This window comes from Globicephala melas, chromosome 15 (genome assembly GCF_963455315.2).
Source record: "Globicephala melas chromosome 15, mGloMel1.2, whole genome shotgun sequence".
Classification (NCBI taxonomy): Eukaryota; Metazoa; Chordata; class Mammalia; order Artiodactyla; family Delphinidae; genus Globicephala; species Globicephala melas.
This window is the reverse complement of record NC_083328.1, coordinates 43639149-43666629: the sequence shown is the minus strand read 5'-3', so window position 1 is coordinate 43666629 and position 27481 is coordinate 43639149. Positions and strand designations below refer to the sequence as shown.

Here is a 27481-nt window from a genome sequence, read left to right as displayed (position 1 = left end):
TGTGGGAGTGTCTGCTGGGGGCCACGGAGAACTCAAAAGCCAAAGTCCTTCTTGTGGTTTGTGGATGGATGACACCTCAGTCTTTCCTGCTCACAGAGGGCTAGAGGGAGTTAAGGGGTTCCAGGATCTGGTGTTGACGGCATTTAGGGAGCTTGTTGCAAGAGCTGCATGAGAACAGACCCACCCCGAGGTCTGCTGGCTCCACGTGGCCCCATCCTAAGCAGATGGGGGTCTCCAGCTCTGGGAGGACACCACTGCCAGCCCTGTGCCACCTGGAGTCTGTTCTGGTTTTCACATCTGGTCTCTCCCACTCGTTGGTGGTGAACCCTCCTGCCCTGGGGCTGCTGTGTGCATGCTCCCTCCCGGGGATCTGGTGTGCAGGGTTACAGGGTGCTGCGTGGGGGTCCTGGAGACCCAGCTGCTGAAGCCATGGATACGAGTGTGCCCACACGTCATCGCTGCCACTGAGGTCATGGGGACATCGGGGAATGCGGGCCTGGGGGCAGGGAGCCTGATACCCCTGTGCAGCCCATCCCAGACCGCCAGCAGCTGCCTCCTCTCCTTCCTCCTACCCACTTCAAGGCTCTTAGTGTGGATTTTCTGTATTGGTTTTGTTTGCATTTCAGTCATTCGATTTGGTGCCTGTCTCCCTGTCTCCCCCTTTCCTTGGTCGTGCCCTTGGGCTCAGGGGCTGTGTCTAGTTCATTGCTGTTGAGCTGACAGCCTCCATGTTGGCCCATGCACACAGGGTGGGTGGTGGTCCATCACTGAAGGGAGTTGTGGGAGTGAGGAGAACAGGGGCCAAGGAGCAGGGAGCTCTGGTGGCTCAGTGCTGGGTCTGCTGAGGGGGACAGGTGGGTCTCCCGAACCTGTATCTACAAAGCTGCTTCTCAGGAGGGTCCAGTGCTCCGAGCAATGTGGGAGGTAGGGCCTAAGAAGTCAAACACCCTAAAGCTGCTAAAGCTGTGAGCGCTGGGGGCCAAGGCCCCCAACTTGACAGCTGTGCCGCCTTAGGTGGGTGTGTCCCCTCTCTGTGTTTGTTTTTTCATGTGTAAAGTGAGGACCAGGGCAACCTTCTCTTAGGATTGTGAGGGTTGCTGTCTCCGAGTTGAACATCAGGCCTGAGACGTAAAGTGAGCCCAGCTCCCCTGAAAACCCTCCCAGGCCTCCCACATCGCACCTGCCAACTTGCAGCCTTCTGCAGCAGAGGGTCCTGCCTGTGTTAAGGGCAGGGGCTTCTGTGACCCACGCTGCCTAGACGACCGGCTGCTCTCAGAACTGCCGAGGCCCCATGGGAAGCTGCTCTGTGGATGTGGCCAGACGGGCGGTGGGGTATGGCTCTACCTGCCATAGTTCCCAGAGAGCCGCTTCCAGGAGGCAGCTGGTGGCCTTGGCCTCAGTGGCCTCATCCTGGGTAAACTGGGCTGCAGGAAGCGCAATCTGTACCACCCGATTGGCTCAGCAGTGTTTTCTGTACCCACAGTCACTTCTCTTTACCCAGCCTGAAGGAAACACCAGCTTTGTACTTCTTTCTTTCTTTTTTTTTTTTAGATGTTGGGGGTAGGAGTTTATTAATTTATTTATTTTTTGCTGTGTTCGGTCTTCGTTTCTGTGCGAGGGCCTTCTCTAGCTGTGGCAAGCGGGGGCCACTCTTCATCACGGTGCGCGGGCCTCTCACTATCGCGGCCTCTCTTGTGGAGCACAGGCTCCAGACGCGCAGGCTCAGTAGTTGTGGCTCACGGGCCTAGTTGCTCCGCGGCATATGGGATCCTCCCAGACGAGGGCTCGAACCCGTGTCCCCTGCATTAGCAGGCAGATTCTCAACCACTGCGCCACCAGGGAAGCCCCTGTACTTCTTTCTTTAGAGTCAATTCCATGTACATTGCCCACTGTTCTTGTAATAGGGGTGGGGCAGTTGAGCCACCTTTATGTGGCTGTTACAGTCAGCTGGCGGGTGTCCTGGTGGCAGAGAGTGAATTGAGAGGTGGATTGCGGCCATCTGCCCTGGGGGGCCCGGGGACAGGCTGGGGGCTGTGTCCCACGGAGCTCCAGAGCCCTGGCCTCGGCTGCCCACTGGCCGGGCCCAGGCCTTGAAGCAGAATGTACCTCTCCCCCAGCCCCACCTCCGCAACCTGATGGCGGTGGCGGTCTCCATTGGTCACAGTCTGAGGGACCTGGCCCCACTTTGGGTGACCTGAGGGCCAGCTGGGTCCTGGGCACCTGGCTCCCTCAGTGATGATGGCTGGGCAGGGTCTGGGGACTTGGCCGTGAGGGTGCCGCCAGCTGAGATCTCCCTCTTCAGTCGGGCCTGGGCACTGGCAGGAGGAGCCGGACTGGGTGCTGGACGAATGCTCCCAGGTAAGGTAACCGGCCAGCGCATGCACCCCCTCCTTTTAGCCTTGGAGGGTAAAAGTCAAGCCTTGGGACCTTGAACAAGTAAAATGAAGGGTAATGATGTTGCTTTGCTTATGGGATTTGTTAAGTGTTAAAAGCCGCAAGGAGGCATGGAGACAGAACTAAATGCCTCCCCTTCCCTTTCTTGTCAGAACAGAGAATAACATTTGTTTTGGTGGAGGTTTTCTAGGAACATCCTCACCTGGCCATGACCTAACCTCAAGAACAAAGGATCTGACACCAAGAAGTCTGCAACAACTAACCACGCCCCTCCCTCACCTTTCCTATAAAAGGGCTTTGCTGAAATCTTCTGGGGAGTTCAGGGCTTTTAAGGCATGAGCCGCCTGTCTCCTTGCATGGCCCTGCAATGAATGTTTCTCTGCTCCAAACTCCGATGTTTTGATATTGTTTGGCCTTACAGTGCATCAGGCACATGGACTTGCATTTAGTAACATTCTCTCCATGGAGTCTCTTCCTCCAGAAGGCTAGAGCTTACAGTATGGCAGCTGGGTTCCAGGACAGCAGGAGCTGCAGCTGTGGCCTTGCAGGGCCTGGACTGGGACAGTCAGAGCAGCACTGCTTGCCCACTTGAGGGGGAGCTTCTCACTTACACAAAGGGGTGAAGTTGATGGCCATCTTTGGGGCCCCCAGCCACAGTTATGGTCTTTCCCTATTTCAATTTTATTTATTCTATTAAAAAGGTGATTCAGGCCAAGTGGTGAAGCAGAAATTGAGGTGGGAGTAGGGTTCTGCCCACCATGTGCCTATTTCTTAGGGCTCAGTGCCCTCATTTGTTCCACTCAGGAGTTGAGAGTGGGCGGGACTTGATAGCATTAGGTAATTTTTAAATTAAGTGAAAAATGCAGGTCAAGCACTTGGCACAGAGCAGGGCCCATGTCTAGTGCTAGTTATCACTGGTTCCCCAGCCTAGAACTCAACCAACCAGTTTTCAAAACTACCCTTTTCCTTCTGTTTACCTTATTTATTATGTATTTAGTTTGTGGGTGCTGTAATATTTAAGAGTCTGGTTGAGACAAGTTTCTGTGGGTTCCCTTCTATCTTTCCTGGCTTGACAACAAGAACACCACCCCCACTACTGGACTTCCTGGGTACAGCCCAGGGAGGGAGGTATCACTCCTGTTTCCCCCTCCTCAGGGCTGCATAAGAATAAAAGAGTTGGTGCCTGAAACATGCAACCTGGAAGGGGCACTCAGTGAGTTCAGTAGTGGAGGTGGTGTAGGCACAGAGACGTTAAGGAACTCGCCCGAGGTCACAGAGCTAGAAATGCCGGGTTTTGAACCCAGGCCACAGATGCTGGAACACTGAGCGAAAACTCCCCAGGGTTCCAAATCAGCTACGGTTAGGGGAGCGTTTACTTCTCTACCACATGAAAGCACCGGACCCCAGACCACCGCCCCAGGTCCCCACAGCCTCCTGCGCCCAGGGCCAGCCCATAGCCCACAGGGGCTGCTTATGTGTGTGGGCATCTTGGTGGGGGGCGGGGGACGGGTACAGGCCGACCAGGCCGCTAGAGGGTTCACTCGCAAGGGCGCCCAAAAGGATGAATACTTTGCCTTCAGCCTCTGAGATGTTGAATTGACCTAACTGGTGGTCCTCGGACCCACCTAAGCGCCTCGCTCCGTCGGTCTCCTGAGGCCGAGCCGGCTCCCTCCCATGCCAGACAGTTCCGGGCGCCCCGGAGAGCCTGCGTCCGCGGCGCGCCTATCTGCAGGTCCCCGCGCGGCGCAGCCGTCGGGGCTTGAGGACGCACCAACTGAAACCCCGGCAGCCCGCTCTGGGACCACTTCCCCAGCTGCTCCCTCTCGCTTCCCGGCTCCGCTCTAGGGTGGGAGAAGAGAGGCGAGGTGGGACGAGGTGGGACGAGGTGGGGCGGGTAGACTCTTCAGACTGGGACCGGTAGGGCCCGGGGTTGGCCGGAGGGCGGGGTCGGGGGTCGGGGCCTGGCCGGGGCGTTGACCGGAGGGTGGGGCCTGGGCTGGGCGTTGGCCGGAGGGCGGGGCGGGAGCGGGCGGGAGCGGGCGGGAGCGGGCGGGAGCGGGCGGGAGCGGGCGGGGCGCGGGCACGCGAGGGCTCGGTTGCCACAGCCGCGCGGGGCTCTGAGACGCGATGGCGGCGCGCTGCTTGGGCCGCGGTGTCGTACGGCTCCTGGGCGGCCTTCGCGGGGTGGGCGCGCGGGGCCTGGCGGCACCCCGGCTCTGGGGCAGCGCCTCCGCCCTCGCCGCGCCGGCCGGCTCGTACCAGGAGCGGATCGCGCTGGCCGCCAGCGAGCCGGCAGCCTTCTGGGGGCCGCTGGCGCGGGATGTGCTCGTGTGGGACACCCCCTACCACACTGTGAGCGACTGCGACTTCCGCAGCGGCAGGATCGGCTGGTTCCTGGGAGGCCAGTTGAACGTGTCCGGTGAGTGGGCCTGGGGGCCGGGGCGCCCCAGCTCACGCGGCCCGAGGGGACCCCGAGCCCAGCCGGCGGCGGCCCCACATGCTCCCTCCTCAGCGTTCGGGACTCGACCCCGGCGAGCTGCGCAGTCACCCCGCCCCCAACCACTAGCCCCGGAGACTCCCGGCCCGGCCCGACTCCCCAGTCCCGGCTCGGGCACCCGGCGTCCCCCAAGTTTAACTGGGGCTCCCACCGTCCCGCACGGCGAGCGCGCCGGGCCGCGGTGGAGGCGGCGAGGGGCTCCAGGAGCAGGACTACCTGCTCTCGCCCCGGCGCCAGAGACAGAACCGAAAAGCTTCTGGCCGATGTCACCGCCGGGTGCCGGCCGGCGACCCGCCTGGGGAGCAGCCCTGCTCGTGTAAACAAATCGAGCCGTGGCGGGTGGCGGGGAGGAGGAAGCCCGGCCGGCAGCGGGAGTCAGCCCGCGGGCGGGAAGGAGGCAATGGTGGGGCCTCCCAGTGCTCAGTTTCCCCCTCGCCCCCAAGACCCACGGGGCTGGCTTTAGACCTCGTGCGACTGAGATCCCAGAAACCAGCTCCACCGCCAGTCAGTCCTCTGGTGTCTGCTGAGATTGGATCCACTACTGTTTTTGTCAAGATTGGGGTGGGCTGGGGAAGGGTGCACTGCACCCACCCCCTGCCCAGCAAGCGGAGAAGGCCCAGGAAATGAGGGAGGGCCCAGGCAGGCTAGGCCTGGGGTGGGGCGGCCAGAGGGGCTGCCTGTCAAGGAGGAAGGGGGTAACTGGGGATAGGTGAGATCTAGGGGGTGTTTAAGGAAAGGATCTGTAAGTCTTGGTGGCCAAGGCCTGAACTGGGCAGTGGGGTCTGAATCTCCCAGGCTCCACCATTTACTGGCCCACTTTTTCTGTTCCTCTGAGCCTCAGTCTCCTCTTGTGTAGACCGGAGGCAGTAATGCCCACCTGAGGGACTGGTTGTGAGGCCAAGGCACGTAGAGCGATGGAACGGGCCTGGCACTTACTGGTGACCAATAAGTAGTAGTGATTTCAACTTGTGAAATTCAGAAATAGTCATAGAATTATAGGTAGTATCTTGCAGTTATTTTTCAAACAAAGAAACTTAAGGGAACTTCAGACCAGATTTTTTTTCATATGGTATATTGCTTTGCTGGTTTAATAAAAATGACTCAGTAGAGAAGTGTTTTCTCTAAACTTGAGTCAGCAGCGAGTGTCCTTGAACTATTGGGAAAAAACCAAACCCTTAGGTTTGCAGGGTTGGCGGAATGCGCCCTGGATGGGGGAGAGCTGAGTGCAGAGGGACGGCGCAGAAGGATGCAGCTCCTTTGGAAGCTGCCTTGGACTTGGGAGGCCTGAGGCTGCGGGACATTCAAGGTTGACTCTGAACATGTGCCACCTTTCAGTCTCAGATAAGACGGGGGTCGGGGGGTGGGGTGGGGGGGGATGGGTAACGACAGACATAATGGGACAGGCAGCAAGGGCCTCCTGAGCCTCACTTGGTCAGGGTCAAGGTCAGGGTCAGGGTGCAGCAGCAAGCAACTCTTCTGCCCCTTTTTCTTCACTTATTTCTCCTTTATGGTTACCTTAGCCAGAAACTGAACTTCAGAAAACTGCCTTGTAGAAAAACAGCTTTTCAGCCACATTCTCACCTCAAATGTGTATGCAACCCACTCATCTGTCAGGAATATCTCTGCTGTTCGCCAGTGTCTGCAAATCACAGAGGTGATGGTATGAAAAAGGACCAGGCCAAGCCATGGCTGCCCTGGGAGCCACTAGAAAGTTGTGGGCTGGGTGGGGTGTTTTGGCATGATCTGTCTGTGTGACGATTGTGTGATGATGGCTTGTTCCAAAGGAGCATCGCTTGAAACTCCCTTTACCCCTTCAGGAAGGTCTGTACATACAGTTCTCAAAGTGTGGTCCCTGGACCAGTGGCATCAGCACGACCTGCAAACTTTTTAGAAATACAAGTTCTCAGGTCCCATCCTAGGTGGCCAGAACCAGAAACCCAGGGGTGGGTCCTCCAGGTGCTCCTGATACATACTTGAGGCTGAGAACCACTGACCTATGTCCAACCTGCTAAAGTGGGCAGAATTGGGAATTGTTTAACAGAGAGAACTCTGTTAAACAAACAAAAAGAGTCTGTGGGTGGTTCTGTACTGTTGAGTCATTCCAGGTGTGTCTTTGGAGTCACACCTGGGTTTGAATCCTTGTTTTCCCCGACTGTTCTTTTTTTTTTTAAGTCTTGCCAAGTGCTTTTTTTTAGTTAATTTTTTTATTGGAGTATAGTTGCTTTACAATGTTGTGTTAGCTTCTGCTGTACAGCAAAGTGAGTCAGTTATACATATACATATGTCCACTCTTTTTTAGATTCTATTCCCATATAGGTCATTACAGAGTGTTGAATAGAGTTCCCTGCACTGTACAGTAGCTTCTTATTAGTTATCTATTTTATATATAGTAGCATGTATAAGTCAATCCCAAACTCCCAATTTATCCCTCCCTCTCTCCCCTAACTGTTCTTTCGTGCGTCTCCTCTTCTGTAACATGAGAATAGTGCGTAACTGAATTCTGTTCCAGTTCCTATTGTTGCCATTTTATTAGTCTCACGGATTCCGTGGGTCAGGACTTTGGACAGGGCTGGCAGTGGCTTGCCTCTGCTCTCCGTCATCGACCTGACTCTCGTCATCTACGTGCTGCTGACTCCCAAGTCTGGGGCCTGAACTGCAGGCTGGGCTCAGCTGGAGCTGTGGCCCAAAGCACCTACAAGGGGCTTCTCACAGGGTGGTGACTAGGCCCAGGGTCGTTGGTGGCCAGAGGTCCCAGAGACCAAGGCAGAGGCTGCTAGGCTTCTGACCAGCGCCGGGTGACCTGGGGACACCTGGGGCTGCTGTTACCATTGAATGAGAAAACACTTCGAAAGCACTCTGCACTGTCTTTAGAACATTCCTTGCACCCAATCACTGGCCTTTGTTAATTATTAATGAATCCTGGAAGGGAGGCTGGGACCTTGAACGTGGTGTTCATCAGTGCTGCTGAGCCTGCTGTGCTTCCTCTGAACGGGACCATGCGGATTTCCACCTGATCAGCCTGTTCCAGGAAGCAGGCTGGGGAGGGCACACAGGTGGCTGACGTGGCTCTGAAAGCCCTTCTTGGATCCTGGGAGAGCCAGGCTGTTGTTGTAGGGGTGGGTAGGTCGTGGTGTCAGAGGCCCTGGGTTGGGGAGGTAAAGCCACACCCCCCTGCAGTGCCACGTTCTGGAAAGGATTCTTCCCAGCTTTTGAAGTTTGGCTCTTTCCCTTGTAGGGCTCAACAGATGTCTTTGCTCCTTGAGTATAAACTCCGAGATGTCAGGCAGTTGCAAGTGCAGAACTGGAGGGTAGTGACGCATTGCTTTCAAAACACAAAACTAAACTCTCCTTTGAGTCTGATTTTAAAAAACAAGTGTGTTTATTCTTACTTTCAAGCTCGGGTATAGAGACACTGTTGTTAACTAAGCATTGAACACAGAGATTCCTTGGACGCTTTTGAGAACGTTCCTTGCAGCAGTGGAAACCATTTCGCTGTAGCTCTCTCCTCTTCATGATGTGCCTCGAATAATTCAGATGGCAGACACACTGAGATGGCAAGAGCCTGCCCCACGCGTTGCATTTCCTTCCAGCGACTGAAGTAGCTCTCTCAGGTCCTTCAAGGAACTCTAAGTGGACACATGACCTCAGGTCTCAGAAGGAGCGTCCCTCAGAAAAGTCTGAATCCTCCCCAGTTGTTAGAGGCGCGACCTACTTTAAATAGCAGATGCTTCTGGAAGGTTGGCAAATACAATTTTTGTGACTGATGTAATACCTCAAATTGTACCAAGGAGGTTTTCTATTTAAAGAAAACCTATTGTGAGTTCTTTTGTGAATATTAACTCCCTTATCTCTTCGGATTAAAATTGAATTTCTGTAAAGTGGGGAGGGGCAGGGATGCATTTAAACAACAAGCAAGAGTTTGTTGAATGAAAATGTCTGCCTTTGTGTGTACATGTTTATGATGGAAATGATGACCCTCTCATCACCTTTTCTTAAAAACAAACCCAAACCCACCACACACACCAGCTTACCTGCTTGCAGAGCTGTGACAGGCCCGGGTGCAGACCTGTCCTTAGGTGAATGAGATGATGCTTCATCTCCCATCATACCTGTGACACCAACATGAAGTGTCTGGTGGCCCCCTTGTACAGATGGGGAAATAAAGGCTCCAACTCATGTTTGGTGGTGAACGGTGCAGAAAATGCACCAGTGCCTCGGAGCCTGCATTCTAATGAGACGGACCACAGATCAGTAAAGGAGCAGATCCACCCTGGGGAATGTTCTCAAGGTTTTTACAGCTGCTAAGGGGAGAATTAGGAAGTGTGTTCCACCATCCCCTGCCCCCCCTCCCGTGTTGAAGGAATCTTAGGGACATGGTCTCTGCCTGCAGGGACGTTCTGACCCGGATGGGGGAGGGTTTAGCGAGCTGGGAAGATGAGTGAGCGCTGAATGGTGTGGTGGGAGGGAGAGATCATTGTGTGCTGGGAAACTTGGAAAAGGCTTGAAATAAGAGGTCCGGTTTGAGCCAAGCCTTAAATTGCACTCTCTTCTTGCCCAACTCTTCCTGGAAATACTTGGAAAGGAAATTCCCTTGTCCCACTGCCCAGTTCTTTGGGTGGAGACTTTTTTAAAAATGGGGGATGTAAGAGTTTCCTTCCCTTCCTCCTTCCTCTTCTGTTTTCCTCTCTGCTGTTGAGGCAATAGCGGGAGCCATGCATACGTGTTAAGAGCCAACATACACATGGCATTGTAGAGCCACGTCGCCCCACACCCTGCACTGTGCTTTTCTCTGGGCGCTGTGTCATCTGAGTGTTGTCCATGGCAGTTGTGAACTGTGTTTCCCTTGGGGACACAGCCACAACATCTGACCCCATGGCAGGAAAACTCCAGTGGCATCTAATTACTACTGTGACTCCCAGAGTCTGGAATCATTACCACCACCACGGATTAGGAGAGTGAGATTTAGCGGTGCTGTTTAGAGATAAACAAGTGAGTCTGCAGTTAGTGGTTAGCGAGTGGTTGGACAGCGGCCTGGCTCTAGAGCATGGTTTTAACCATGACCCCAGGCTGCCATCCAGTGGAGGAGTGGCCAGATGTCTTACAGAGCTCGCAAGAGTCTTTAATTACTCCTGTCCCCATTGGAAAAAGAAAGCCCCCCTGGAATTGGGAATATACATACCAGGTAGACGTGAGTGCATGTGTGCGTATGTCCGCCTGTGTGAGCGTGGTCCTGGACCACAGCATCATGTCAGATCTTGGTAGAAGTGAAATGCTTAGGCCCACCTAAGGCCTCGCTACATGCTCATAAGTCCTCTGGGGATCCTGGGGCATTTAGAAGCCCTAATTTAGACCAAAAAGAAAACTTCTTGAGGGACTAAGCCATGAAGATGAGAAGAGGTCTCTTCCCTCCCCTGGGCATGGGGCCAACCTGGTGTCATTTGGACCCCACATTGCGCTCCAGCTCAGGGACTTAGGAGGTCCATCCGTCATCCGTAGCTTAGGTGCTTCCTCTGCTCTGAGCCCCGGGTCAGGCTGCAGGTGTCCAAACAGGAACAGGGCATCTGGCCCCTGCCCACAGAGGGGCAGCAAGTTGGATACATTGCAGGAAGAGTTAAGAGTCTGGGAGGCATGAGGCCCAAGGGAAGAGAAGTGCTCCGCAACAGAGTGAGGACGTGTAGGCTGGGACCTGTGGGAGGGCGGGCACCAGATGAAGGGCAGGAGTGGTGAGGGTGGGACGGTGTACCCCAGGCAGGGTGAACCTGTGCAAGGCCCCGAGGCAGGAAGGCCTTCAGCAGACTCGGCACGGCCAGTGAGGGGAGGGGATGGGATCCACCCCTGCTGAGAGTGGTCACCACCTCAGCTGCCAGGCGAGGGTATGGCCTCATCTGCTGCTTGTTCAAGAGAAGCCAGAAATCTGTGGTTTTAGTGTGAAAACTCTTGATTTCTAAACTTTGGACCAGACTGACACACACATTGATGTTGGGTTTATTGTGTAAATCCAGGTTTTGCCACCAAGCCCCTTCTCAGTTTGCCTTCTTGCTTTCCTCTCTTCTATTTTTTGGGCATTTTTTCTCTTCTATTTTTCTAGTCATTCAAAGAACTTTCCTGTGTAAGTAGTAATTTTTCCCATGACATCTGTCTTTATTTATTAAATTTTTTGAGGTATAATTTATATACTTGTTAGGAGCCAGAAAGTTGAAATGAAACTTTTTAATTTGTAAGAGTAAATGACAGATAAAATAACCTGAGAGGGAAAAATGTGATACACACACACACACACACAGACACACACACACACAGACATACACACAGACACAGACACACACACACACACAGACACACACACACACACAGACACACAGACACACACACACAAGCTAAAGTTTGTAAATGTTTTCATGTGAGTTCACCCTGTTGAGGATTATGGGTATCACGTGGTTTGTTATGGGGAGGACCTCCCATGACTTTTGTCAGAATGGTTTTCCATCAGGAATATTTGTAGTGACTCGCAGCAGGGTGATTATCAGGCGGTAGTTGACCTTGTGTTCCTGTGGTAGCACCTCAGTGTTGCCTTCCACCTGATTCTGACCCAGCCCTGTGAGTTAGATGCAGCAGTGGGTGCATCTCCCATTTATGTAGGAGGAGATTGATTTGGAGAAGATAGTAACTGCCCCAAAAAGAAAAAAAAAAGAAAATTTATGTACCTGGACATGAGGGTGACCCTGAAGACCAGGTGAGCAGTGGCTGCTGCCCCCAGAGCTGTTTGTGGTATTTATTCCTCTGCTGATGGGGAAGTGCGTAATGAAAACAGGCCACGAGGGCCGGCTGGAAGGGGCTCTGGCACAAACCGGCCAGAGCCAAGCTCACCCTGAAGTCCAGCCAGTGGTGGTGAATAGGAGGTTAGCAATGAACATGATCCTACTAATCTTCAGGTTGACGGTAAACCAGCACAACTGACCTGTTTTTGCGGGCAGTCATGTGACCTGAGCTTGGGTAATGGAGGGGAAGGGAGCAGAGCCTCCCGGAAAACTAGCAAGGCATTTTGCCATCATTGCATCACTTCTTGGGGGAGGGTGCTGGCTGGACACCTGAGAAGGGATGTGGGCCCTTGTCTTGGATCGCACCTCCACCACACGAGAGCCCACCACACGAGAGCCCACCCCACGCACGCGCACTGATTTGGGGCACCCTGTTTGCATCGAGTCTTCTTTCCCACAGCCCAGCCTGCGGCACTCAGCCCTGGCCGTGCACGTTAGAACCGCCGGGGAGCCTTGAAAACCACGGGGCCAGTCGGGTCAGGGTCCCCTGGGTGGGGGCCGGGGTTGGGACTCCTGGTGTGAAGCACCTGCTTCAGAGCATTCCCAGGGGTCACCTGTACCTGCGAGGTCATCTTTGTGTAGTGACACCTCGTTTCTGCAGGGTCTATCACCATTCTCCTTGCAAGGAAGTAGAAACCCGCCTCTGATGAGGGAAGGGTCCACCCCAGTGAGAGCAGCGCAATCCACTGCAAACCTGACCCTCCCCTTTCCGACTCCAGTGGCACCAAGTGTAACGTCCATGAACCTGTTTTTGTGCAGTCAACTGCTTGGATCAGCATGTTCGGAAGTCCCCGGAGAGCGTCGCTTTGATCTGGGAGCAGGATGAGCCTGGAACTGAAGTGAGGATCACCTACAGGTACCATGTGTCCCCTGAGGGAGGGCACCTCTGTCGTGCTGGACGTCAGCACCAAACGCTGCTGCCGGGCTGTGACAGGAGGAGCCCCGGCCTCCTTGCCTACCTGGGCAATACTTGTTGTCTTTAGATTCCCCTGGAAGGAACTGGGTCCTCAGAAACAAATATGACAAACGTTCAAGGCGCAGGGCAGACTCTTGGTGAGGTCCTGTGTGACTGTGACCTCTTCTGGGCGGGGGGTTATATGAGTATCAGGGGCCATGTTTCCTCTTGGGAAATGTTCTCTGGTCTCAGGAAAAGTAAACATGAACATGGACTGAATAAAGTACACACTGGGGTAACTAAAATCAGCCCCTCTTAGTGTGCTTACAACTGTGGCACAACAAATAAAATGGTCTTTAAAAAGGGGCTAAAATAAAACAAACAAAAAGGGGCTACACCTGATATTTGTATCTGTGACTCCTTAAATAAATTCTTCACGTATCGTGTACGCCAAGCCTGTGTGTTGGGGGGTTTGAGCGGACCCGGCGTCTGGGGGCAGGTGCTGGCCTTAAAGCCCTGCCCCCTCCCGGGACTGGCTTGCTCAGAGGTCTCTGGTCTGTCACCGCATCCCTGCGGGAAAAGCCCTTTGCTCAAGCTTCAACTTACCTTTCCAGCGCTATCTCAGGAGGAGGGTTCAGAGGAGCAGGTCCTGACCGCGGGGACCCCTGGTTTCCTGCTTGTTTTTCAGATGCAGGTTTTATCACAGATCCAGGGCACCAAGCCTGGGGAAGCTGTGTTCAGCTGAACTTCTGGATGGAGCAAAGTGACATTCGTTAATCTGCTGTGGCTCCTAGTGCGTCCTGCCTTGCTTGTCCCTCCCCTGCTCCCAATACCCCTCGGCCGTCACAGTCCCTCCCAGCCTTTACTGCCAGTCACTGCACTGACCTGGGTCCCCTGGACAGACACCCTCCTGACTCCATGGGGTCCACGCATCAGCAGCACTGTGGCCTGGGACCCCCGGGCCCTGCACACTGGAGTTGGGGGCACTGCTCTAATAGACAAGCTGCTCCGCTGTTCTTCACCCTTATTGGCCCGACTTGATCTCTGTGTGATTGTCCAGTAGGTTAAGTCTCTATGAGTGGGGGTGGAGGAGGTCAGGGGAGTTCAGCTGTGGGCTAATTTTCTCCGGTCCTCCCGTGGACCAGGACCCGGAACTGGGGTTGGGCCGAGTTAGGCCCCTGAGAGCTGCTCGGCTGGACTGCTGAGTGTGTGTTTGTAACTGGGGGGGAGTCTCAGGACTGCAGCCATCTTGTTAAAACAAAGAACAACTTCATTTCCATAGCAGAGCAGCCCCGGGCAAGGTATAAACCTGTAAGTACAGGCAAAGAATTTATTATTCTCTCTCTAAAAATAAACAAGCTCAGCCTGAAGAAATGGTTTTACAAACTTCAGCTGGTCTTAGTGCCAGGTGACTGTTGTTATTTACTGTTTGAGGGAAAAGAGAAGTGTGTGAACGGGTTGTCTGTAATTGCAGCTAGTTTTTCTTTTCTTTTCTTTTTTTTTTTGTGGTACGCAGGCCTCTCACTGTTGTGGCCTCTCCCGTTGTGGAGCACAGGCTCCGGATGCGCAGGCTCAGTGGCCATGGCTCACGGGCCCAGCCGCTCCGCGGAATGTGGGGTCTTCCCGGACCGGGGCACGAACCTGTGTCCCCTGCATCGGCAGGCGGACTCTCAACCACTGCGCCACCAGGGAAGCCCCTGCAGCTAGTTTTTGAGGGACTTGGATTCATAATTTTCCTGGTCATGTTAGGTTTTTGACATGAGATTTTCTTCCTCCTGTCTCAGAGGAGAGCTGACTACACTTGGTGCTCGTCGTCCTGCCAGCATACAAACTGCCACTAAGATAAAGTGCATTCCTGCCAAGTGTCTCACATGGTGGCACCCAAGGTGCCCCAGGATGGTCACAGGCCTTGGCGACCTGAAGACCAAGTTCCAGACCCATGGTCTGAGCCCTTGAAGGAAACTGCGTGGGGATGTGGTTCTCACGGGCTGGGGTGCTGGAGGTGGATTCCTGGGGACCACGCCTGCCTGGTCTGTCCTAAGCTTGGGGCACCCATCTCAGTCCTCAGGTGCACAGAGCCTCTCCCTCCTGAGTCTGCTGAATTCTTCTGAAGAGGTGCACTTCTGAAGAATCATCAGAGAGCTTGTAACGTGAACCCACTCCTGTCCCAAGCCCAGTGATATGTGGGTCCACATGTGTTGCACACGCCCTCGCACACACGCCCTAAACGTGCACGTGTCTACAATCTGCTCTTGGTGTTCAAGGATCCTCCGGAGCCGCTCTCCCGGGTTGCAGGCACCACCCTGCTCCTTTTCTGGAAGTTGGGCCATTGCCTGGGGGTGGCCTGTCTGCTGTCTTCAAGGTTCTGAGTACTGGGGTGTATGTGCAGCTGCACCTCCCTAGGGTGGGGGAGGCCTGGCAGGACCAGCTTTGGGAACCCCAGGGCAGCAGAGTGTCCTCAGCCCGGCCCCACCCCGCCTGCAATTGTTGCTTGGCTGGCGGCAATTCCCAGGCGCACCCTGGCTCTAGACGGGCTGAGGCCTCGGGGGCCCGCTAGGCAGCACGTGGGGCGCCTCATGCTGGCGCCGGCTACGTGGCTCTGGGAGAAGGACAGCCTCGTGGGCTGGGGTTCTGTCCTTCAGGCGCGGTGCTCCCTCCCTGATGGGAGGCGAAGGGGCAGGACCTCCGCCGTCTGGGATCAGCCTGGGATGGCCTGCACGTGTCTCCCCGGGAAGAGGGCAGCCTGTGACCTGAGGCCGGAGCCAGGGCCAGAGGGCCGCCCATCCAATTTCCAGCCTTCCTCTGCCCAGAGGTGTGTTCAGAACTGACCTGAGGGAGCTGTTCTCCCCAGCGAGCCAGCAGGCCTGCAAACCTGGGCCCCCTGGCACCGCCTGAGGCCTCCGAGGCCAGGGCTGCAGAGGCCAGGCAGGCACATAATCTGGGTGGCTCCCCGAGGCTGTGCAGCCAGATAGCACTGGGAGCAGGTCTTTCCAGCCGTCCACGTGCTTATTTCGCAAGATGGTCCTTCACATTCAGTTTAAGCAGACAGATTCTAGAGGCCCTTGGCGACGGGGATGTGGACAAACACAAATCCCTGTCCTCTAGGCAGGTGGTGCGGGGGCTCAAGACCATTGCCTGCCTGGAGCCTGGGCTCTGGGCCAGGGGTTTCCAAGCTGGGCACGGGCAGAGGGCATGGAGCAGAGCAGACGCTGTGGCTGGTCCTGGTGTTCTGTGCTCAGGACCTCTCAGTGGAGGGTGCCTGCGCTCGGACAGAGGAGAGAGCAGCCTGAGAGTATTCACCAGGCTCTGAACCAGGATCTCCCGTGTGAGGCTCTCTGAACAGGGGTCCAGACATGAGTCCTTTAAAAAAAAAGTTTCTTAAAAATTTATTTTATTGAAGTGTAGTTGATTTACAATGTTGTGTTAATTTCTGCTGTACAGCAGGGTGATTCAGTTATACACATATATATTCTTTTTCATATTCTTTTCTGTTATGGTTTATCCCAGGATATTGAATATAGTTCCCTGAGCTCTACAGTAGGCCCTTGTTATTTATCTAAGATGTGACCTTCTAATTAATCTGTAGCATGTTTTAGCCCTGGCCTGGCCCTCCTCTGTGAACGCGGGTTGCCGTGAGGGCAGCGCTGCTGTGGTCATGGCCAGGCTGTGCAGCTGAGCTGGGCGTCTGGGCTGCAGCGGGGAGAGCAGGCCTGGCACCCCCCATGTGCCCACACGTGAGCCGAGTGGAGTTTCCACTGTGGGTCCAGCCCTAGAGGCGATGATTTCTGTAGTTGTTCCAGCTGGGCCTTCTTATGGTGGGGCGTGCACAGTGGGGAGCCCCTGCCCAGAGGCGCAGAGTGGACGGAAGGCCCCCTCCCCGCTGCCTGCCTCAGAGCCCCTCGGCCAGCGCGGAGGATGCCTCCTGCCTGGGCCAGCCGACCAGGCACTGGGCGTTACTGGTGCCTAGCGTGGGGGGCCCACTGAGAATACAGAATGGGGCCCAGCCCCTGGGGCGGCCCCCTGTCTGGGGCAGCCACACCAGCACCCCTGGGTAGAGGGTGCCGCGAGCTCTGAAGCCTGGAGGCACCTCCTGAGAAGCTGGCTTGTGCCCCGGGCCCCGGGTGTCTTTACGTGGCCACTTGTTAAGGTCACGGAAGGGCCCTGTGGGCTCTGGTGGGAGGAAGCAGGAAGTTGCTGTAATGCTGTTGGAGAAGACTTTGAGGAAGTGCTGAGGGGTTGGGTTTTGGGAGGCCGAGGAGGGGAGGCCCGAGCATGGAGGCCGAGGGCAGGGCCGGCCAGCGCACTGTGGGGTGAGGTGGCGGGGTGGGCGGAGGCCTGTGTTCCCGCCTGCTTTGTCCCCAGCTGTGTGTGACCTGGAGCAAATCTCCAGCTCTCTGACCCTGTTTTCTCCTCCACTGGGTGCTGGGTGTTGAGCAGCACAGGGGAATGAAAGCCGAGACCTGGGTCTGGGAGGATGTGGGTCTGATTTGGCTGTAGGTCGGGGCAGGTGAAGGGAGGTCAGTAGAGGATTTCAGATTTGACGAGGGGAAGGGCACGGGTGGCCCTGCGGCTGCTGCGGCCGGGAGGGCCGGGTGGGGTTTGCAGGGAGAGGTCCTCACCTCAGGAGAACAGTTTGGAGCCCGCTAAAAGGCAGCCCCCCGACCCTTGCATCTGGTGCTTCTCACCCCCAGATTAACTACAGTTTGCAGTGAGCAAACTCCTTTATTAAAATATTAGGGCAACTGAAGAGGAAGATCACTAATGGACATAGTGAGGCTGAGGGTGGGGTGCTTTGGGGTGAGCCAGGGCCGGTGACCATGAGGCTCCAGGACAGGGACCCCTGGCAGGCAGGGTGAGTGGGTTTGTCGGTGGGCTCTCCTCGGTGGAGGCACCGGAAGCTAGTGGCTGCCAGGCTTGTGTGCAGTGTCCCCTGCTGACCTCTGAGTAACTCTGATTGCAAAACTTGGTCAGGAATCCCCGTGCTGGCTCCCAGAATCCGGTAGGAGCTCTGGGTTACGTGGATGGAGCTGGTTTTAAACCAGCATTTAACTTTCCTTTAAGACTTGGCTCCAGGTTTTGAAGCTGGCAAGTGCTTTGAATCTTTCTATATGTGACACTTAGTTTTCTTTCTCATTCTTTTGGGCAAGCTGAGGCTCTTGGAATTTCACATTTTACAATGGCCCTGTCTTGGGACTGCAGCAGGAATGACCTCCACAGAGAGTCGAACCTCCTTGATGGGGCCCTTTCTGGGAACCCTCTGGCGGACGTTTAGTTGGAGGAGCACACATAACAGACGTCTCCCTTGGAGCTGGATGCCTGCTTTTTGTGAACTCCCTTCTGCTGTGCAGGGGATGCTGGAGGGGGCTGCATTGCGGGAGGTGGAGGGGCAGCAGCCTGCGGAGGGAAGGGGCGCTGGCCCCTTGGGGACCAGTCTTTAAGGAGGTGCTTCTGTTCCAGCTGTGTGGTTCGGCTTCTGGCAGCTGCAGACCTGGTGGTGGGAGGGTGGCCGACAGCCTTGCTGTGGCTGTGCTGGGTCCCCTCCGGGGCAGCACAGAGGCCTGCTCGGGTGCTTGTTATCCCAGGCCCCTCCCCCACCCTCCCCGCCCGCTCCTTGGCCACTTCCTCTTCCGGCTGAGGTGGAAAATCAAGGCCCCTGGAAGGAGCAGCCCGGCAGGCAGCCCTGAGACCCTGCAGGGCCGCCCTGACGCTCGGCTGACATGTAGCCCCCCGTGCCCACCGTGCTGGACCCTTCTGTCCGCTGCCCAAGACCCGCTTGCAGGAGGGTTCCCTGTAACCAGCCAGGGGCTGGCTGTCCTCCAGGTCCCCGGGCCCTAACCCTGGCCCTGACCCTAAGGCGGGGGCAGCCCCCGCTGTGTGGGCCCCTGGCACTTACGATCTTCGTTTGGATTCCCGGTCACCCTGGATTGTAAAGTGAGGGACCTGATGCCCAGCGAGCTGAGGGGGCTCTCAGGCTCACCCAGCTGGAAATGCCAGAAACAGGGTTTGGACCCAGCAGTGTCTGATCTGCGAGATGTGCTGTGGCATCTTGGAGGCGGTGAAGGTGTAAATGGCGGGCTGCCCTGTGGCGCTAACTTGGTGACAGGCCTGTAGGTCTGTGTGCAGACTTCGCACCCCTTCACTGACCAGGGCTATGTGTTCCAGGACCTCCAAGACAAGGAATCGCATGTTAACCGCGATTCCAGCTGGGGAGGAGAGGTCAGTGCCTGAGGGCTCCAGGTGGCCTCTAGGAGGGACAAGGGACGGCTGCGGAACAAGGTGGGCCTAAAGACTGTGGAGTCCTGGTGTGACGGCGGGGCTGTGAGGAGCAGAAAGTGCACGTGCTGGAGGGGCTCTGGGGACCTCGGGGCCCTGGAGGCAGGAGGGGTCACTTTGGGTACGAGAGGAGGGGCAATGGGCCAGGTTAGGGGGCCTGCCTGGCCCTTCATTCTGTCTCCTGACCCCCTGTGTCTGTCTTGGACCTCATCCGAACCTGGGAACAGTGGGGGTCTGGATGGGGGAGAGGCCTGGCAATTTCCCATCAACAGATCCAGTTAAACTTCCTCTGGGAAGCTGGAGCGAGGTTTCTGGGCCACTGGGAGGGTGGATTCCTTTGCTCCATCTGGGCCGACAGCCCCATTCTCCCTGCTGGTTGTCCTTGGTAGCTCAGGGCTACCAGCCTGCGGGAGCCTCTGGGGTTCTTCGTGTGTTGGCACTGCCTGCCTCGATGTGAGCGGGGCTCTGAGTCTGGAAAGGAAAGAACTTCTTTTCCGGAGACAAGACTCGGGCTGAAGGCCAGTGCCGAGGTCCAAGGGAAATCAGGCGTGAATCAGGGAAGAGGGCAGACCTTTTCTCAAGTCTGACCCGTCACTTCTGTTCCACCAGGGCTGCGTCAGGAGTGGGAGAGAAAGACTTAGGATGGGGGGGAGCTGGACCCGGGGGCAGGTGGTTCTGAATGTGGAGCCAAACACTGAAGCGTGAAGAAAAGCACGCCCACCCCGCCCCAGTTCTCCTCCGTCCTGATTAGAGGAAGGCTCGATTCAACCACAGTGAGCGGCTTTGAGCACTTCTCTTGCTCATTTCAATCCAAGGAAAAATGTTACATAAATAACGATGGAGTTGGCAGACGGCAAAAATCCTCAGGTTTGGGAACCTTTGAAATAGGGTGTCAGTTATTCTGAAGCTGTGGGTTTTGAGAGCTGCCCTTGGAGCCAGGCTTGGGTTTGAATCCTGACCTGACCCTTGACCCTTTCAGCTGAATAGCCTTGAGAAGTCACTTAACTCCTCTGTGCCTCAGTTTCCTCATCTGGAAAATGGGGTCGTGATGGTAGCCCCCAGCCCACGGGCTGTTGTGAGTGCTCCACGGATGTGCCTAGGGTTCAGAGCAGCGCTGTTCCCGCTGTCACTGAAGGAACTGTGCATGTGGTGGCAGTGGGCGGGCAGGAGGAGGCTTCCTTGGGCAGTAACACGAGCGGGTTGGGGAAGGCTGAGGAGGCAGGAGCCCGTGGGCCTGCAGGTGGCCGAGGCTGGCCCGGAGAGGAGGCTCCTTGTGGTCACAGTGGGTGGCAAGCGTGGCTGGAAAAGACGGGGCAGCTGGTGGAGGTGGTGGGATGACACGGCAGTTGGCGGATGGGCGGGCTGCACAGGCATGGCGGTGGGCCTACCTTCCCTCCAGGCTCCCGGAACCCCAGGCCATTGCCAAGTGCCTGGAATCTGTAGCTGGCAGCAGCCCTGACTGTGGATGATGCATCCTCAGACCCACCTCCCACCCCAAACGAGGGCTTCCCATCAACAGCCACGGCAGGGCGCGTGGAGCAGGTGGGCCTTCAGGGGAGGGATTCTCGAACCGCATTCAAATACACTGGTGACTCTCATTCACCCTGAGCCAGTGACACGGCTGCCTAAGAGTTACACAAAAGCAAACTGGCATTTTCACTCTCCTTCCTGCTGTTAAGGAACCACTGATTTTCACCAATTTTATTTTTCTGCCATTCTGCAATAATTATAGCTACTGTTTATAGGATCCCTTTATATGTGCCTAGGACTTCATATTTGGTCTTAAGTCTGTTTGGGCTGCTATGACAAAACACCACTGACTGGGCGGAGTGGGGGGGCTTATAAATAACAGAGACTTATTTCTCACAGTTGTGGAGGCTGGAAGTCCAAGATCAAGGTGCCAGCACGGTCACCTGCTGGTCAGGCCCTCCTCCTGGGTCACAGCCAGCGCCTTCCTTTTGTGTCCACACATGGTGGAAGGAAAAAGGGAGCTCTGTGGGGGTCTCACTTATAAGGGCACTAATCCCATCATGGGGCTCCACCCTCGTGCCCTAATTACCTGCCCCCAAGGCCCCATCTCCTAATACTATCATCTTATCATCTTTGGGGGTTAGGATTCTGCAGACATTCAGACCACAGGAGTCCTCGAGACCACCTTAGTAGTGGTCCTATTATTAGGCCATTCTATGGTTGAGACAGTCTAGACCCTGGGTGTATGGGGAGCTGGGTGGGAGCCCCATCTCTGATCAGATGTCGTTCACTGAGGCATTCTCCTGAGAGGCAAATTCTCTGAGTCCAGAACTTTCTGCAGAGTGTAGCAAAACCTCAAGGAGAATACATTTATTTTTTGTAATAAATGTAGAAAACATGCAGCTTTAGTGATTGCAAGTTCACTGGCTGGCCTGGCGTCAGCTGTGGCAGTTCAGCTCTTGTTCCTGTGAACGCTGAGTGTGTCCGGGGCCTTCCTTGGCAACGGCAGCTTGGGCGTTTTTGTGTTGACATGTGGCAGCTGCTTTATATTTCACTGCAGCTTACCTTCGCTCAAGGTCATGGTCACGTGATCAGATCATGACGTGAGAGGAATTTCATACTTGGGTTATGAGCCTGCCCAGCTGAATTTCCTGGGCTTCTGTTCTCTCGGTGGCAGTAAGTAGCAGAGTAAGCGCATGTCATTACGTTAGATTAGATGTAGTGGCTACAGTAACGTCTGGGCCAGAGGAGTCTGCCAGAGGGAAGGAGTTGGTCCCGAGGCCTGGTGAGCTTCTCCCTGTGAGAAGGGGACCCTCTTGCCGTGCTCCGCTTTCCGAAAGCCAGCCCTTGCTTCTCTCACCACCTCCATCTTCCAGAAGTGGCTTGCTGAAGAGAATATCAAAGTCTAGAGAAGTGTACCGAAGAAAGATGTGTCCTGTCCAGTCCTGCATCTGGACCATGGGGTTGACCCCTCCCCTCAGCAGCAGGCTTGGAGGAAAGAAGTGACTGTCACAGGCCTTCCACACACACATCGACACAGTTCCCTGGGTTCCTTCCCTTATCGGCAGAAGGAAACGCAGAGGACAGGAGCTGTGTGCTGGCCTATCAGTGGGGCGGCCCTGCCCATCGCCCTCTCTGAGGGGCAGGATGTCTCCTGCCAGGGTACAGGAGGTACAGGAGGCTGGGAGGCATTTGCGGGGTGGACCCGGCGCTCATGGTTAGAGCTCGGGCTCCAGTCGCCCTGCACCCGCCAGGGCTCTCGTCCTTTCTTGCTTACCTGCTCTTCCTTTCCAGTCCACAGATATCTGTTGCATACCTTCTCTGAGCTAGGCCCGGTTCCGGATGCTGGGAGGAAGGCAAAGAACAAATCCCTGTCCAAGTAAAGCTCATACTCAGTGGGGCAGGTGGACAAAGATAGGAGGTAGCCTCTTTTCCAGTGTTTAATGAGCACAAGAGCCAGAGTAATGGTAATGGTAGCAAGTAAGCAAGGCATGCATTCCGGATGCGTTTCTTAAATACAACAGCACCACACACACACACACACACACACACACACACACACACACACGCACGCACGCACGCGTGCGCACACGCACACAAACACACCCGGCTTATCTTACTTCCCCTGGGGCTGTCCAGCTGTGTCCTGTTTTGGATTGAGCTGGGCCAGAGGTGCTTTTCTTCTGTCTGTGTTTGGGCAGATGTCGTGTTGGTTACGGATTAGCATTGGATGAATGCTCCTCCCACTTGAAGCTTAGAGTTGGCTGTAGAAGGTTTCCTTCCTTCCCCCAAGGCCAGGCAGCATTTTGCTGGTGTTCAGCACCCTGAATATGAGGCCAGTCTGTGTATTTGTGCCTGTCATTTGCATGCGTCCACGTGGAAGGCATGGCCCTGAGGAGTCTACTCACAGACAAACGTAGATGTCTTATTCAGAACCTGCACGACGAATGCTATATTTCTCCTGGCACTTGAAAATAGAACTCTAACTCATTTTGTTGAGATCATTTCTCAGAAAGCTGCGTGTCACTGTCCCTTGGAAAGATCTCGCAGGCAAGGAGGAAGCCAGTGCATCCTGCAGTAACAGCCCAGAGCACCCATCAGTGAGTGGCTGCGTTCTCTGTTTGATAAGAAACAGCATTTCGGTTTGTGAAAGTCTGAGAAGTTATGAGTATCCAAGAACTGCTTTTGAATGATTTTTGAGTACCTCACGTAACAGGATCACTTGAATAGCACTTACTTTTTTGTGATTTGAAGACCTAGGTTTGCTGACCATATATTCCAGTGGTCTAAGTCTGGAGAAGATTGCTAATGAAAAGCAAAAGCTTAAAATGAAAAATCCAAGTTTAAAAATATAATGGATGAACTGGAAAGATGAGGAGAAATTGAGATGGAATTAAATAGGGACAAATGGATAGTCCGGAAAGTCCGATTTTAAAAATTAATTTACTGACTGTGATATGGAGGACCCCTGTTCAGAGTCCTGTTCTGTGTGTGGCGATGGTCAGTGGGTTAGTGACCTCATGCTGAATTTGGGCCACCTTTGTCAGGCATTAGAAAATAAATGTATTCTTCATTTACATGGTTAAATATAGAGTTGGGGTCAAGGGTCTGCGTTCCATATTCTGACCCGGGCAGATACCATGGGAATGCTGGGGTCCGTTTGGTAACCTGGGGGTTTCTAGAGAATGGGAGTGGCGTCACGGAGGGCTGGGCGAGAGAACCTGGGAGAGAAAAGGCTTTGCGAGGTAGTGGTGGGGGGTATTCAGAAATCTGAAGGGCTATCATTGAATGACAGATTTTCTCTGGACATCTTTAAAGGGCTGAACTGGGACCAAGGGGTGGAAGTGGAACAGCTACAAGTCTTGGCCTGATTCTAGGAAGACTATTTAGTGCTGTGCGGGGTGATTCCCAGCAACGTGATGTTTAAGCAGAGGCTGGACCGCTGTGGCCAGGAACCCCAGGGAGGCTTCAAGGATCTCTTCGACCTTGAGTTTTACGGCCTTGGCAGAGAGGATGGGAAGGGGAGTGAACTTGAGAGATTTACCCGGATCAGATTCTTTACCAGAAACTTCTCTGGATGCAGCAGCAAGGGTGTGGGACCCAGCAGACTCAGTTCCAGGGCCCATGAGAAGGCCCCTCGATCCTCCAGGGAACACCTGGGCTACTTCAGCTTGGTCTCCAGACCTTCCCGGGGCTATAGGTCAGCTGCCCAGCTCTGACCGCCAGGCAACTTCTGCCCCTGAAGGGAGTCCTTTCCCCTTTGCTGCCTTTCTCCTCCTCCCCACGGCCAACCTTTCCAGAAAGCTCTCCCTGCTGCCTCAGTAATTGTACCAGAAGCTGAGGTGATAAACGCCCATCACACTTCCATGTGCCTTCATTTCCCCAGTGGGAGCTGGATTGCAAGAGGACACTTTCCCTCTCATTTCTTTTGTCTGGTGCCCTACTCGCCCCCATGGTGCCTAGAATGGAATTTTTAACATCTTACAAATTCATCAAAATGAATTAGTTGATTTTAGTACTTCTAGAAAGTAATTTCAAACAAAGACGTCTGATGGTAAAGATAATCTCTACTGAATGCTTGGCCGAGTCCTGAGTGGGTGAAGCTTTTCATTAACACTCGTGACAGTTAAACAAGGTGGAAGGGGCCTGCTGTTTCTCAGGTGATCTTGTGGCAGCTGAGAAAGGTGAGCTCCCATGCCCGTGCAACTCCTATAGAAAGTAACCCAGGCCTCTCTGTCTGGACGTCTCTGTGCCTTCCTCGACTTCAAAATGCTGCCTTCCGTCTGCAGAAAAAGGACTGGATGTCATCACCACTGATCTCTGACGCACCTGAGCCTCCATCTCCCCAGCACCGACTCCTTAAGTCCTTAGCGCTGTTGAAAATGGCGCCTGCGCTGGGCTGAAGTTATCTTTCTGTGGGACTGACCATAGCTGCCTCTTGAGTGCCGTCACAGACTATCCTAGCCTCCTCCCCGCACGCAGGAGGCGTGTTTCTGGGCCCTGGCTCCGGGGAGTTTGCCGTTGGGGGCTGTCGGGGTGCTCTTTCTTTCATCACAAGCTCAGGTGCGGGGTGGATGGGGTCAGTGAATGGTGCTTTTGTCCTCCTAAAGCCTTAAGGAGAAAGGATAGGGTCCTACCAGAGAGGCAGTGTGCCAGCCTGGGCGGGAGTCGAGGGGGAGCGCAGGCTGCACTCGTGTTACCCGAACCAAACTTGGGTCCGTCCGCTTGCCCGTGCACAGTAAAGCCAATCTACTGACACCGGGTTGGAGTGAAGGAAAGTGCAGCGTTTACTGCAGACACCAAGCAAGGAGTCCAGGGCCGCTGGTGCTCAAAACACCCCACTCCCCGATGGGTTTCAGGAAAGCCTTTTTAAAGGCAAGGTGAGGGAGGGGAGTCCCAGGGTATGTGATCAGCTCCCCACAGTTCTCTGGCTGATGGTGACTAACAGGGCTGTTAACATTATCAATCCTCAGGCTCCAGTAGGTCCAGAGGCTACAAGTAGTCAATTTCTTCCGTCTGGTGGGCGTTTTAGCATCTGTAAAACAACTCAAGAATGTGCATCAGATACTATTATCTGGGTACTTTAGAGAGGAGCTAAAGCAGAGGATATGGGGGCGGGGTCTGTCCCTGGAAGGCCCCATAAGGTCCTGCTTGGTTACACTAGTGATCTCTCGTCTGGTCTCCCCCAAGGCCTGTCGCTGCCCACCCTTCATTTCCTGCTGGCCCTTGCTGGGCTGCCCCTTTCTGGGCCTCTGAGCACAGGGCAACCACAAACGCTCCTGGGTCTTGGCCAGGAGGGTAGAGCCACGTGGGTGGGGTGGACTTACTCTGCCCTTCCATGCCAGCTTTCTGTTAAATAACAAATACAGCAAGTCATTCACGCTGACATTATGAGCAACATTGGAGCTATGATTTTGAGTGTTTAAAATATTTCTGTTTAAATTGTTTTGATTTTGTTTAAAAATTATTTAAGAAACTAAGTTACAGATGTTGTATGTACTTTAAAAGTCTACAGTGACCCTTAAATTTGTGTCCTCATATGCTGTATTGAAAAGAAACCATCAATGAATTTCAAATGCAATATAATTTTTTTCTTTGGAAGAAAAATAAAATATATATATATATATATATATAAAACAAATACAATAAAACAAGAGCAGTGAAAATGGGAAATGTCCCTTCCTGTGGGAAGTGGGGTTCAGTGGGACCACGTGGGAAGCAGTGCTGAACCCAGCGTCCACCTGCTTCTGCTCTCCTGCACTTTCCTCCATTTCCTGCTCTGGTTTCTGGTAGGCTGTCATCCTCTCGGGGTTGTGTTGGGTCACGTGCTAACCCCAAGCATATCAGCTTGTTCAGCGGGATGCTGGTCTCTGACTGGCTGGCCAAGCCTAAGCCCCTGGAGTGAAGGCAGGGGCCACGTGGGCATGGGAGGCGGGGCACAGTGTCTTGGTCCCTCACCACCCAGCCCTGCCCCAGGCTGCGGGTCGCTTTCCTTCCCAAATCACTGAGGCTTCGCAGAGTTGGGGTCCCCTTCCCGGGGTCCCCTGCCCAGCAAGGCCTGTGCTGACCCAGAGAACAGGGGCCTCTCGGGGAGGATGTGTCAGAAGGCTCCGGGACCGGATGACCCAGGTCTCTGAGAAGCTCTGCTCTCAGTGGATGCAGGGACAGGCGATTTTTCTCAGCAGTGTGGCCGTGAATCTGTGTCAGGACAAGCCTACAAAGTTACAATGTTTTCTGAAAAGAGACTTCCATGCATCAAGTGTTGGAGTGGCTGCCCTCCCCCTAGCTGGCCGGGGCTCCAGTGCCTGCAGTTTGCAGAATTATTCCAACCAAATGACTATGCGTTCTGGCCCTCCCCCTTCTCTGACAGCCCTCCCTTCCTTGTGCCACAGGGAACTGCTGGAGACCACGTGCCGCCTGGCCAACACGCTCAAGAGGCATGGAGTCCACCGAGGGGACCGGGTAGCCATCTACATGCCTGTCTCCCCGCTGGCTGTGGCCGCAATGCTGGCTTGCGCCAGGATTGGAGCCATCCACACTGTTGTCTTTGCTGGCTTCAGCGCGGGGTCCTTGGCTGCGAGGATCAATGATGGTGAGCACGTGGGCAGTGGGAGGGAGGGAGGAACCTGGGTCGCCTGGCCTTCAGGGACTTAGCGTGGTGACAGACATCACTGAAAGTCACACATACAGATGATGGACACTACCAGGGACAGCGCATGGCTGAATGAACATTTGCTCTATCAGCTGAGATCTGAGTGCGTTGGATTTAACCAGATGAAGGAAGGGAAGATTCCAGGTGGAGGGAGTGGCATATGTACCCACTGGAGGAGGCTGTGTGGCTGCAGTGTAGGAGGGAAGAAACGTAGGGTGAGATGAGGCTGGGGAGATATGGGGAAGATTCCACAGGTCAACAGCTGGAAGCCTTCTGTGATGAGGACTGATGGGGTGGGCCATCTCCTGAGGCTTGGAGTCAGGTGTGGGCCTCGTGGTGTGTCTTTAAGGCCTTCTGTCTGCAGGTAAGTCAGGGCCTCCCAGACAGGTGTGCAGAGCAATATTGTCTCCTTCCTTTTTCTGGTGTCGGAGGGCTGAGTGTCTGAATGGTGGCCTCATGTCTGTGCAGCCTGACCCCTGCTC

General features: G+C 54.8%; 1 protein-coding gene across 3 annotated transcripts in view; it reads left to right on the top strand.

Annotated features, from left to right (window-relative positions):
* Positions 1 to 4468: 4468 nt before the first annotated feature.
* The window catches only part of ACSS1 (acyl-CoA synthetase short chain family member 1), a 43827-nt gene continuing 20814 nt past the window's right edge, over positions 4469 to 27481 (top strand). For 2 of the 3 annotated variants that reach the window (XR_011376726.1, XM_030872504.3), the window contains exons 1-3: positions 4469 to 4813; positions 12469 to 12565; positions 26740 to 26939. Coding sequence is in view for 2 of the 3 variants with exons in the window: in XM_030872504.3 (XP_030728364.1) it covers positions 4522 to 4813; positions 12469 to 12565; positions 26740 to 26939 (589 nt within the window). In the remaining variant the exon portion in view is untranslated. The remainder of the gene's footprint in view (positions 4814 to 12468; positions 12566 to 26739; positions 26940 to 27481) is intronic. The other variant, XM_060284618.2, reaches the window with a different exon arrangement.